This window comes from Lonchura striata, chromosome 18 (genome assembly GCF_046129695.1).
Source record: "Lonchura striata isolate bLonStr1 chromosome 18, bLonStr1.mat, whole genome shotgun sequence".
Taxonomy (NCBI): domain Eukaryota; kingdom Metazoa; phylum Chordata; class Aves; order Passeriformes; family Estrildidae; genus Lonchura; species Lonchura striata.
The window spans coordinates 4,018,590-4,031,579 of NC_134620.1; the positions used below are offsets into that span (position 1 = coordinate 4,018,590).

The window sequence follows — 12,990 nt, forward strand, 5'->3', positions numbered from 1 at the left end:
AGCATTGCAGTCCTGGGAATGGGATTTTTGATGTCTTACCTTGTCCTGGCTGTTCAGTTCTTGATAGGGAATATGGGCTGGGAGATAAGTGTGGAGAACTGCACAGAAAGCCAGGCCATCGTTCCAGCTGCTGCTGAAGTTTGTGATGTCAATATTCTTGAAGGGAAAAAATTAAAGCAATATTAAAATCATAATCTAACAATTATTACATGCTACCAATTCATCAATACTTCTTTTTAATACCTTTGAAAAAATTGGCAGAAAAAGTGGACAGCACAATACCCAAGTTATGTGGTAAGAACTGCACTACTAACAGAGGAAATCAAAATAATATAGAGATAAGAAAGTCAGTTATTTTATATATTAATTTCTGATAATTTAAAGTCCTCCCTCAAAAAAAGTGCAAAATGTGTGGTTGAGTGTGTGTTAAAAGCTGTAAAATGTTGTGCTAGAGAAGGTAATGGATTTGGTGCAACTGTACACCCCAAGACAGAAAAGCAAATGAGACAAAGATGTGTAACCCAAATCCTTGATCAGACAATGTGCTCCTATTTCTGCTCATGTTCATCCTATTTTCTGCTTTTACTGCACTCCTATCCACACAAAATTCCTATATGATGAGGAAAGGTATTTTCTCTTTTAAACAAAGCATTTCTCTATAGAAACTGCTGTGAACAAGATCACAAACAAATCTGGAAATAAGATGTTCCAGCAGATTTAGTGCTGACAGCAGCAGAGAATCTTTGGGACTGAAACTGAAATTGAAGACTGCTGTCTTGCACTCTTGATCTTTTAGTTCCCATAGGAAACTCAGTGGCACTGGCAAATGCATCTCCTGAGACTGTATAAATTATTGTAGAGTCAGCCCAGTCCGAAAGAGTTATGAACAAGATGCCTCAGTGACCTTTTAAATGACTGTATATTTGGCTGTTGGCAGTCAAACAACGTTAGAGAGGCTAAGTGGATAGCAGTCAGTTTAAACTTTAATTAGGAAACAAGCAGTAACAACAATATATCATATATCTTTTACACTTTCATGGAGAAATATAAATATGCTTTAATATCTAACCCACTTAACTGGGCTCAAGCAGAAGCTTACTCAGTTTTAACAGCAGGGACTAAAACCTCCAGTGAGAGAAGTGCAGGATCACGATCACCTGAGCCAACCTTTCACCTGACAGCAATTTAGTCACCATCATCAGCTGCCTTGGACAAGACACTACAACTGGTTACTCCAAAGGCAGAGAACACAACACAGAGCCAGTGTTCTGTGCCAGGCAGCCCAGGCCACTCGGACTTCAAATGAACAACAACCACAATCTCCTCCGGCAGAGGACAAAAACACAACTCTGGGCAATTTCTGGAAGAATGTGAGGGAAATCCTGGTTTCCTGCTCAGCTCCAGCACTTTGGCTGGGCAGTGGCCCCGTGCAGGCCGGGCTCTGGGCTCAGTGTACGTGCTGGGGCTCACAGGGAAATGGCACTGGAGACCCCCGGGCTGTGGGAACTGCTCTGCACACAGCTTCCTCCAGCCACGGCTGGGAAAACCCAAAAGCAACAGGGAAAAAAATGAAGGGTGAAAAAAAAAAAAAAAAAAGCTCTCTCTTTTTTCCTCAAGAGAGACAGGAAATTGGATTTAAATTAGTGCCCGGTTAAAGCTTTCTCGATGTTATTTAAATTAAGGAAACATATGCAACACATAGGATGAGGTTGTAAAGGAAAAAAAAGGGAAAATATGTCATACTGTTAAAGTCAATAAATTTCTACATGTGTCCATTTACAGAAGTCACTTTTTGGAAAGGTCTTTCCTCCTACCCTGTATCCAATAAGGCCTCAGGCTCACATCTGTGTCAGTAAGATGGATAAAGGTAGGGACAGGGGGTTTTTCTGTCACAGGCTTGTGTGGCAAGCTGGCAGTTAAAATCAGGTGTGAATTATCATGTGTGCTTTGCTATACAATCCACTGAGGGACAAAAACTCCAACCTGGTTTTCACCTCTCGGCTGAAATGTTCTCCCTCTTTCCCTGAGATAACCAAGTGATGTGGGAAGGGGAGGAGAAAGATGTACACTGGCATTGCCACAGTGAAACTACAACAAGCAAAAGTCTTCTCTTCAACATTACAATAATACAAACCAAAACCTTTGCTTTCATTATTAGCAAGTATCCATAGAATGCTGAATTTTTAATATAAACACTGGAGGGGAAAAGGCCATTCAAAGTACGCCTACAAGCTTGGTTGTTTCTCAAACAAAGCCAAACTCAGAATATCCCATTTTTCTAAATCATCTTGTAGGGTCCAGCTTTTATTATTAAGACAACAAGCAGAAAACAAACCTATCATCCAAGAATTTTAATGTATCCAGAGAAGCTGAATTAAATACAACGGAAGGAAACAATTAAAAGGGACTGGTTTCTGTTTCCAATTGCTCTAAGCATTATGAATTATTATTACCTCTCAGACTAAAAGAAGTATAATATTGGTCAGACAGTAAAAACAAATCTAGAAATGGGACAGATTGTCATTTAAACTGAAAATTTAATTTTTCATGTAGGGCTTTGAGCACATAACTGGCACATTTAAATGCAGCAAATTTTATTTCCTAAATGCTTTTAACTACTTGTGGTTTTTTTGAAAAAGCTTGGTCACTATAATGAAATCAATCTTGCATTAAGCTCTTATTTCTCAAAGAATTGATGGTAAACAGAACATCAACCTAAAATCTCTGCCATATTTTCTTCTTTGTTATTGCTTTTATTAAGTAATTGGCTCTATTAAGAGAATTCTGCTGGAATCTAATCTAGAATTATTCTTCAAGACATTTCAGACCACAAAGTATTAAAGCAGCTGAAGGACATACTTTCAGATAAATTGTCAAATGAGGAAAAAGCTCTTCTGGAGATAAATGAACTAGAAGGGTATTTATCATCCCTTGTCTATTAATGATTAATAGGTAGGATGGGAGTGAAGCCACCTCTGTATTTGGGGTAGATGGTTTTTAAAAAGGTGATTTTTACAAAAGTTAAGCAACAGACCATTGCCATAAAAAAAAGATCTATGGAAGACATTTCCAACCAGGAGTAAACAACAGAGTTAAAAATTAGTAAGACTTTCTGGAGACAGAACACAAAAATATAGTGAAAAATAGATGGTATTAGAACAACTTGGTAGATCCACAACCAAGCAGCATTTCAAGTGTGACTCCAGCCCCTACTGAAGTGGAAACTGCAGAGGAGGAGCAGTCACCACAAAATGAGGATTCCCTTTAGCTAATATAGAAAACAAAGACTAAAATCAGTATTCCCCATGAAACTTTCTACACTGTTTAACAGACTGGGTCCTGCATAGCATCAATCTAAGATCTCTGCAAACCTATGGCTTTTCTAAAACTCACCATTTTAAAGTGGTTTTAACCAGCACACTGCTAACTTTTCTCCTATTGCTTTTTTGCAATAATTCTAAATTAATAGAGGGTCTTCTAAAGTCAGTGAAAATACTTTTTTAAAATAAAACAAGAAACAGATGCTAACTATTATAACCCAGTAACTCCTTCCTTTTTTATACACCCCCAGAAAACTTCCAGGGCTAAAAAACCCCACAAACATCAAGAAACCCAACTACAGAAAGCGTGGTTTTTAACCTGCAGTTACAAATTAAGAACAAAGTAACTTTTTAAATCACTTTTTTAGACACGTCCCCAGCTTCAATCTCCCTGAACTGTGAACACCAGAACTCCAGCAGAGGAGCATCCTGCACAGCAGCTATTTCTCCATCCCTTGTTCTGCAAAAGGAGGAGACATTCCCATATCCAAACTTGGTTTGGCTCTCAAAAGAATCAGGATATGTAGAAAATAAAAGCATGTGTCTATGTGTCTGTTGGATTAGTTAATTAAATAAGTGGGTTGAGAAAGCAAAACTATTAATATGATTCTGTGCTAGAATATATTAAAGCCTTAAAATACGATTGAAGTTTAAGTGTGCAGACCTTGGCAGGCTTCTTCCCATTGCAGAAAATTACTAGTAAAATGCTTTTAAAAGCTTTTAAAGATACATCCACAAAAGAAAGGAGTATCCATTACAGAAGATTACAAAGGTTAACTACAACAGAACTGCCATCCACTCTCCACTGAATCAGGATTCACTGACTCTCAAATAATGGAATAAACCTGTGGCTATCTGCTTATGGCCGTGGGGTGAGAACATCAAAGTTTTTCTGGGATAGACTTAGCAGCAGTCCCAGCTACTGCCTCTTCAACCCCAGCTTCTGGAAAGGCAGTAATAGCAAATATAGACCATCACACTGACTGGTAATGTTTCTTTCCATACCAAACACATGTTATTTTTCAGTTTGGGCACAAAGAAGAACCATAAAAGAAGCAGTCATTCTCAGAAAATCCAGTAATAGCTTCAGACATAAATGTCTGAAACACTTAGAGGTACAGACAGCTTCATAATTTATTCTAAATTTTCTCATAATTAAGTCTAACAAGTTGACATTTCTCTTGTGTCAGAATCCAATCCAAACACAAAAAGGAAGCATGTCTTTCCATAACTCAACGATTTTTGGCTAAAGCATCATCTTAAACCAAGGAGAGAAGTGTTTTGGCATCCTGACTACTCTGATGAATCAACCAGACAGCACAGAAAGCACACCCTGGAGTCAGTATTTGAACACAGGCTTACATAAGCACAGTCATGTCCTTTTCTTGTGCATTTTTAAAATCAATATAATACTTTGAATAGGATATAACCTAGCTCAGTGTTGGTAAGTTAAAAACAAAAAGGAATATGAACAATTTTTTACTTTTGGTTTTGTTATTCTACATTTGTTGCCCAAGCACAAATGAAAGCATTGCTTGATTTCAAGGTGCACCAAGCATAGCATTCAGTTTTTGTAAGACATGTAGCTCTGATCTGTACAGGAGGTAAAAATTAGGTCTTTGCAGCAAAAGTCTTTCCAGAAAGCAGCATTGTATAAAATAAAGGACAAGTACTACATAGCTACACTAAGTGTATCTGTACCTAGGAAGTGTGTAAAGCTTAAAGCTTTAAAAGCTTAAAAAAAATTAGTCTATTCTTCTTGCAATTTTATGGCAATTGCTTTTTTGGTGTCAGACTTCTGGAAGTGAATTATCTTTCAGAATGCTGACAAAAATGGAAAATAAATTAAAATACTGGTGGAGATAAGAATGGGTAAGGATGTGTGTATCCTGTTTGTTGGTCCTCTTTTAACATGAAACATGCATGCTCATATCCTTTTTGGGACTTTTATTAGCTGTGTACTCAAAATGAAAGTAGCTGTGCTCCAGCCAGAGTAAATGCTCCATAACAGCTGGATGGGATTACTTTATGCTTTGAAGATATCTGGAATTTATGACAGTTTTATGACACTGCACATATTTTAGAGGAGCCAGGAGGATTCTCTCTCTGAAAAATGCAGCACTTGGCTCTGTACACTGCAGCAGTGTCAGATCCTGAGCAAAGCTAACACACGATGAAATTTCAACTATTTTGTGCCTGTTGATCTGAAAACTAAAGGTGATTTGCTCCTCTTTTATCTAAATGCTTATCTTGAGAGCAGCTCTGTTCTCTCATGGCTCAGAGACCTGCTCAGCCCAGAAAACAATGCAGCTCAGTAACTGGTGTGTGCAATTGTGTCAGGACTGAACAGGCTCTGGGTGGAAGTTAATACAGAACCTGCCTCTGCTAGTCCTGCACTGACCTTCTGCAGATCACCATGCTGCAAACCTCAGCTCCAAGGAGAAATCCTGCCTGCCAGCAACATCCAGGCAGCATGTTAAAGGCTACAATATAGTAAGAGATGAAGTAATTCATGTCTTTACACCAGTAACTTCTCTTATTTTCATTCGCTGTACCAACCTGATTTTTTTTTACTGAGGTCTCAAAAAAACATTTGGAACACAGTTAAATATTAACAACTGCATTTAAAGGTGACTATTCATTTATTCCCCTCCAAATTTGCTTGAATAAATCAAGAAAAGTGTACAATGAAGTAATTTACAGGGTTTTTTAACAGGGTTTATCCCACTATAATGGAGTGAAATTAAGAGCTTCACCACACTATCATATTTGAATTATTTAACATTCATAAATTTTCAAGTTTCTAAAGCAGAAATAAGTACTTAAGACTTTTAATCAAAGCCTGAAATCAATTTTCTAGAAGGGATAGAAAAGCAGGAGGTATTTCTCTTCCATTTTACTTGAGCAGACAAAAAACCCATACCACTTATACCAGACAATTCTGTAGTGCTGCATTCTCCACAAGTATCTTGTGAGTAAAGAAAACATTCTCTCTTTGAAACAGGACAGATTTTGGTGTGTTTTTTTCTCTTTAAAGAAGAGAAATATATTTTATTAAAAAAATATTAGCAGTATTTTACCCTGTTGATAAGGATAAACCAACTCCACCACACCTAGTGCTCAACAGGTTGAACTAATGGCAGCCCACCTAGAACTCTGTAAACCTTCAAAAAATTCTAGAAATTAAGATTTGTATCTGGTTACTTGTGTGATTACTGTTTTTTAGTATTCACTAGCTACTTTCCACTATCCAGTGCAAAATATAACACCAGAGATGAAAGACAAAACAATGCCAGGAGCAAACATGTCTCTCAGAAATGGAGCTTTAACTCAAGGTGCATCTTCCCTGAAACACCAACAGCTGAAATAATTTTCTATAAATACCTTCCATGCATTTATGCATAAAGACCTACAGCTGTGAGACATCACCTCCAGGTGAGAGGGAGAAAACTAGACAAAAATGTGATTACTGTTGGCAGTGGATGAATCAGTTGTGATTTGAACACATCTTGAAAAATACTGGCTTACAGGGTTTTACCTAAGTATTGGTAGTTTAATATGAATAGGACAAAATTAAGAAAATAATTATTCTGAAAGAAAAGGTTTCTAATATTTTCTTTTCTTTCCCTTGTTTCCAAATGATGGTTACAATCCTTCAGGTCATTTTAGAACTTGTTACAGACTCCATCTCCAAGTATCTTTCCTTTAGCCTGCTATATTTACAGCAAATATTGGATGGAAATTGGTGACTGGATAGAAGGTGACCTACTGCTCTTCCTAGGGGAAAAGGTTGGGATATTTAGGATTTGTGTTCTGTGAGGCTCCTGCAGCAGCTCAGAGACACGGGGCTGGGCAGCCAGCATGTACCTGCAGTTCAGAAAGCTGGTGCTGGCTCTCACCCAGGTGCTAAAGCAAACAAAACAACAGTGGTAGAGAGGAAAAGTGGTTCTGATGATAGGAAATGCTGGGGAGAAAAGGGAGCTGTGGCAGAGTGTGAGACACAGGAAGAGCTGGAGGTAAAGAGGGTATCCTGTCCATGCTTGGATGACAGGGAAGGAAGAAGAGCTGAGTATCTTCACCAAGACTGAATGAGGAAGGGAGATGTTCATTACCCTGATGCTTCCTGTTAGTCAGTTTTGAACACACACGGTTTTAAAATAAAATTAAAATGAAGCAGAGATTCATTGAAAATAAAAAAAGATCCTTATCTGTTATTGATAACATTGAGATGCCAGAAATCTGGATAAGCACTGTTCACAATGAATACAGTGCTGGGTATGTTTAAAACATTTGAATACCACCAACAGTGTTCAACCAGAACTGAATTTCAGGGGATGCTGAAAATAATAAAATCCTGTACAATAAAGGAATGAAAAATGAGTGTGCCTAAAGCAAAAGCTATTCTTCTCCCAGAATTACTTAATATAACCTCCTGATAGTATCTTACAATTTCAATGAAGGCATTGCAGTGGCTCTGCAGATGCTCTGTGCTTTCTCAGGACCTTGCTGCAGGTTCTGAAGAAGTACAGTAAGTCTCAAAAGCTATCCTTTTACCAGTGTTTACAAAACTCAAAGAATTATAAGCAGCAATCTGTAGAATCAGAAGTGTATTCTTGAATGTGCACACAACTACAGAGTGAAAAGTTTGGAATAATTTCTATCGCTTTTCCTAACCAGATTAATGAAGCTGTCAAATTCATCTTTCATTTCAAGACAATATGGGAAAATATTTTTGCACTTTGTTCGAGGATTTATAAAGAAATGTAACATCCTGCCTTTTTTAAAACGTGGGGAAGGAGAAAGGCTCTTTCCACAAAGCTGCTTCTCCTCAGGAATAGCACAGTTGAGTATCAGACGTGCCACAGGAAGAGGGGGAGGGCTTATATCACAGCCTGTCCATTGTGCTGGAGGAGGATTTTTCCTATGGATGGGTGACCATCCTGTTATGTGGCTCTCAACTTCCTCCTGCATTGTGAGGCTCAAGTCATGGAAAGAGTAAAGTTCTTAAACTGAGGATTGTGTTGGGAACTCCAAACACTTTCAATACAAGTTAACCAAACAAATACATCATGGTCAGACTATTAACATCCTGGTTTAGTTTGCTGAAGCCACTATTCTTTTGAAAAAATAATGTAATCAGGAGAACTCTGGACAGTTATCTTGTTAGTTCTTTTGGCTTCTGATAACATTTGGACCAAGTGGAGAAAAAAAAAAGTCTGTAACTACAGTAAAAAGCCAAGTTCAAAATGCAAGACAATGCTACCTTGACAAAACAAACTGTCCCTAAGAGGCCAAATGGGAGTGCATTCAAAGATCCAAAGAAAACCCTATGATAATTACCTATAAAAAATAAACCTCTGAAATCTGAGAAATGGTACTCTAGTTGCATTTGGGAAACATTAATTTAAACATTCAGTTGATAAAGTTTCAGCTCCAGTTTCAAAAGTGCAACCTGTAAAAGGCTGATTTCAAGTGGCTCAGTGGGAGGGCAGCTGCCCCCTTAAGAAAAAGCTGTGGGGCAAAGTGACTGAGGAGCTGCTGGTGCTGGAGCAGCACTGGGAGCACGCGTTCCACGGGGAGGGAACAGGACATGCCAGGGCACTCAGTCCATGCAGTCAGGTGTGGAGCAGCCTGGCTCGTGCCACGGGCAGGCTCCACTGCCTGGCAGCCACTGAGCACAGGGTCAGCCAGCTCTGCAGGTACCTGGTAGCCCTCTGTTTTCTTCTGGCACCACTTCAGCAGGGCGTTCCTCTTGGAGCCTCCATATTCTCTTGCCAGGGCAGACAAGGGATCTTTCCTCTCTTCCCTAGGAACAAGGCCAAAACAGCTTATAACACAACAGAAATAGGTATTTATAAAGGCTTAAATAGAAGGACAAATTCTTGGCACACTGAAAGTAGCAAACTGAAAAAGAGAACACACAGGAATACCTGCAAAAGACTTTTGAGTTAGTTCGGAGTAATTCTTTCATTAGCAAATCATCCTTCTCTTTCCTTTAACTAGATTTTTTCCTTTTTTAACTAGATCTTTCCACCTCAATGATATTTTTAAGAGTTTGAAAAATTAAACTCACAACATATTAAGTTCCAGCCTGAACCATTAAACTAACTCAAGCGACTTTATTTCTGATTTAGAAAGAATATAAACTGATGCTCTTTTGCATCTCATGGCTGATTACAAATGTCACCTTGGAACAACAAGTTTGCATATGAGCAGCAGGGTGTTATTACCAGAACACTTGCCTGAGACCTGGAGTTCTCAAAAAAGAAGGGGAAGATCTATGTAGGCTGATCTGCCATTTGATGTATTAGCACAATAAAAGCAGTCAATTAATTTCAATTCCAGTTTGTCAAGTTATCTTAAGTAATTTTTTCCTTAAGAAAAGACTGGGGAAGAAAAGAACAACCTAAGTTGGCAATTTTCTTCATGAGCCTTACATTACATGCATCTCTTTACCACGCTTCAGAAATGAATTCTTAGATTAAAAAATATATATATTATAGAGGCTAACACTTCTTTAGTGGCCTGGTTACATGATTCAGTATTTCTATAGATATTATAACAAACAGTCTTTGACAAAAAGAGCAAGTACTACACCATTATGGCTATTAGTTATCACACACAAAGTGTGCAAGAAGTTGTTCTTGTTTTTAAAAATCTCCATGTGGAAAATTAAAATAAGATAGCTATCAGTGAACTGCAAAGATGTCCCCATTTGCCATTTTTAAGGAGTCCTATCTGATGTAAGCAAAGTTTTCAAAACATTCACAGAAATGATACCCTAAGTTACTCTTTCTGAATCTTTCCCAAAAGACAAAGGGATTTTATGCATTCACTCTCAAATCTTCAACTCTTTGTTCTTTACAGCACATACGGTGACTGGAAAGAGGGGTGGAAAGTGGAAGTAAATAATATCATCAGTGGATTCTCTGCTGCAGATTTACAGGTAGCAACTCTCCAGCTCCTGCTAAGGGAAAAGAAAGCATCCATGGAATGTGAATATCTTCACACATTCTGTGTGTGCGTGCTATAAACAGAACACCAGAGACTGTTCCACGGATCAGCATCTCTTGGCCCATGCACAAAAGAGAATGTGGCACATCAGACAAGGAAATGTTTTAATGCACTAATCTTAAGTACATGTACTGCAGTTTGCTTGGCCAGTTTTCATTGACATATGGATGGGCAGGATCTCCAAGTTACTTAGAGATAACAGCTGAAATATCCATAAAAATTTATGCCCAGCAGGACATTAAACACAAAACAGTAACTGCTATTTTTGATGCTGAGCCCTCAAACCTAATTGCTCATCTTGATTTAACATGACAAGGAAGTCAATAATTGTGTATTTAAAATAGGAAATAAATTATCTGAATAGGTCACTGTACCTAAACTTCATAGGCACCACACAGCCAGAATGATGCTTCAAGAAATTCTGTACTTCAGTTCTTAAATCAGTACAAATATCAACAACTTACACTGATGATTTTCTCCTTTGGTGATTGAAACAAGTAACAATGGGATTGCATATTCAATCTATAATGAGGGTTATGCAACACTGTGAGAATTGAAGAACAGAGATCTGGGGCAACAATAGAACTCAAATAAAAACATCCCTCTCTCTTTACACTAAACATACTGTTTAGCCATGAGGGAGCTGTACAGCCTGTTCTCAAATTCCATCAAAAGCACATGGTTTATATCAGCTTCTCACAGTTATGAAAACACTGCTGAAGAAAATAAATTAGCATTAAGTTGTATGGAGACAATGAGAAATGGTTTGACATAAAAATCTTGTATGTTCACATATTGGGTCAACAGCATTTCAAATCAAGAGCTAATGAATTTTCAACTAGAACAGGGAACAGTAAACTGCAAGTATTTGTTCTAGTGAACTACACCAATAACTGTCTATCTTCCAATAACTTTCAGAAAAAAAAATAGGGAAAACAGAGAAATCTGATCATGTAACAAATCAGAGTGGCTCCAAAGGCCACACTCATCACCACACACCCACTGCTGCACAGCCCATTAAGTCTCTTGTAGTACTGAACACTGCAGGCAATGGTTGGGCAGCACAGTAATGATTTCATAATTATAACTGAACAGTTTCACCATGGAATGCCACACTATTTGCTCCAGTCTGCAGACTGACACCAATACAACTCAATGTTACCAGTTCAAAGTTCAAACACAGGTGTTTCAGAGGTTTTTTTTAAAACTTATTTCTGGATGTAATCAGTTTAAATTTAGGTGCTAACATACACAATTGCTGTAGTAAAGTACCCACAATTAAACTTAGTTTAATTTCTGCACAATAAAAGGAGGGCGGCACTGAGGCCTGTGTCAGCTAATTTCAGGAAAATCACTTTCAAAAGCACCCACAACTGTGAATACCTTAGAATTTTATACATATTGCAAGTGTCTCTGAACCTTAAGGGTTTAACAGTTCTGCTGTACAAAAGCTTTGTCAGGAAGTTCTGTGAGAAATGGTCTTGACAGAGTTATTTAACCTTTGTCTGCAAATTTCCCAACCTATGAAGCAGAGCTGAGGACATACTTCACTTGGACAAAATGAGGATTAAATACTTTGAAGTCCTCTGACTGATAGCACAACAGAAAGGAAAAGTTTTATATTTACCACAGACTTATCTTTTGTCTTACTAATCACAGGAGGTTGTCTGGCCATTTGCTGCTCAGACTTGCACTATAACTCCATCTGTGGGACAAAAAAACCCAGGCCCATTCAATCATGTTTATTAAAAAGACCTGCCAGTGTCTGGGATAAAGATCTGGGCATGCTGCTTTTTGTCTTCAACTGGGATTACAGAAGTTAAGGTTTATCATGGACTCCCTGGGTCCAAGCCAGTCTGCATGATCTGCTCCATGTGCTGCAAGCTCACTTCCAGAATTTGGCTTTGTGGTAGTTTGAACTGCTACTATTATTTAGTGACATGACTTAGCTTGCTTTTCTAGTGGAGTATAAATTCTGTTATTAACTCGAAAGCTTTAAAAAGTTTAACTTTTAGTCTAACTTTCAAAACAAATACTGAGGTGCAGAAAAACCTTTCTGAAGCTCTTACAGATTACTGAAGGTGATTACTGTGTGGGGCCTGCAGTCTCAGTACCAATATTATACACTAGAGATATGCAGGCAGACAGATGTGGAATTAGCCCCAGTAAAGGATTGTTACCTTATTCTGCTCCTGGTTGTAGGGGTGACTGATGCTGTAGGAGAAGATGAGAGGGACAGCTGTGGTGAGGTGGTTCCCATTGCCATGAGAGATGCTGGGGATGCTCCATCCGGTGCACTGATGTCCCGCTTGATTTCTTCACTACTTCTTCGAGACACTAAGGGGAAAATTGCCCAGGCATTTATCATTTGCAAACATTAAAACTTTCAAACTTGTTCTCAGACAAGCATTAGTTCAGAAACCAAGCATAGAAACCTGTATCTAATAGTAGGTGTCAACATTCTTCTTGATGCCTTCCACTTTGGAAATATGAAAGCTTTAGACTGCACTAAAAACATTTATGATCAAGCCTGTATTTTGAGGCAAAGAAAGTTTGATGGATGTATCTTAATGGAACATGACCACTTCCATTTGAAGGATTTAATGAATGAGAAGGAATTTTAACATCAAAACATTTATTTTCCTCTAGTCCAGAT

General features: G+C 38.2%; 1 protein-coding gene across 1 annotated transcript in view; it reads right to left on the reverse strand.

Moving 5' to 3' along the window:
• The window catches only part of SPECC1L (sperm antigen with calponin homology and coiled-coil domains 1 like), a 62,882-nt gene that overhangs the window by 9,422 nt on the left and 40,470 nt on the right, over window positions 1–12,990 (reverse strand). Inside the window, exons 12-14 of the mRNA XM_021549942.2 lie at window positions 12,515–12,671; window positions 9,024–9,126; window positions 40–156 (exon numbers count right to left, since the gene is read on the reverse strand). Of these exons, the coding sequence (XP_021405617.2) occupies window positions 40–156; window positions 9,024–9,126; window positions 12,515–12,671 (377 nt within the window). The remainder of the gene's footprint in view (window positions 1–39; window positions 157–9,023; window positions 9,127–12,514; window positions 12,672–12,990) is intronic.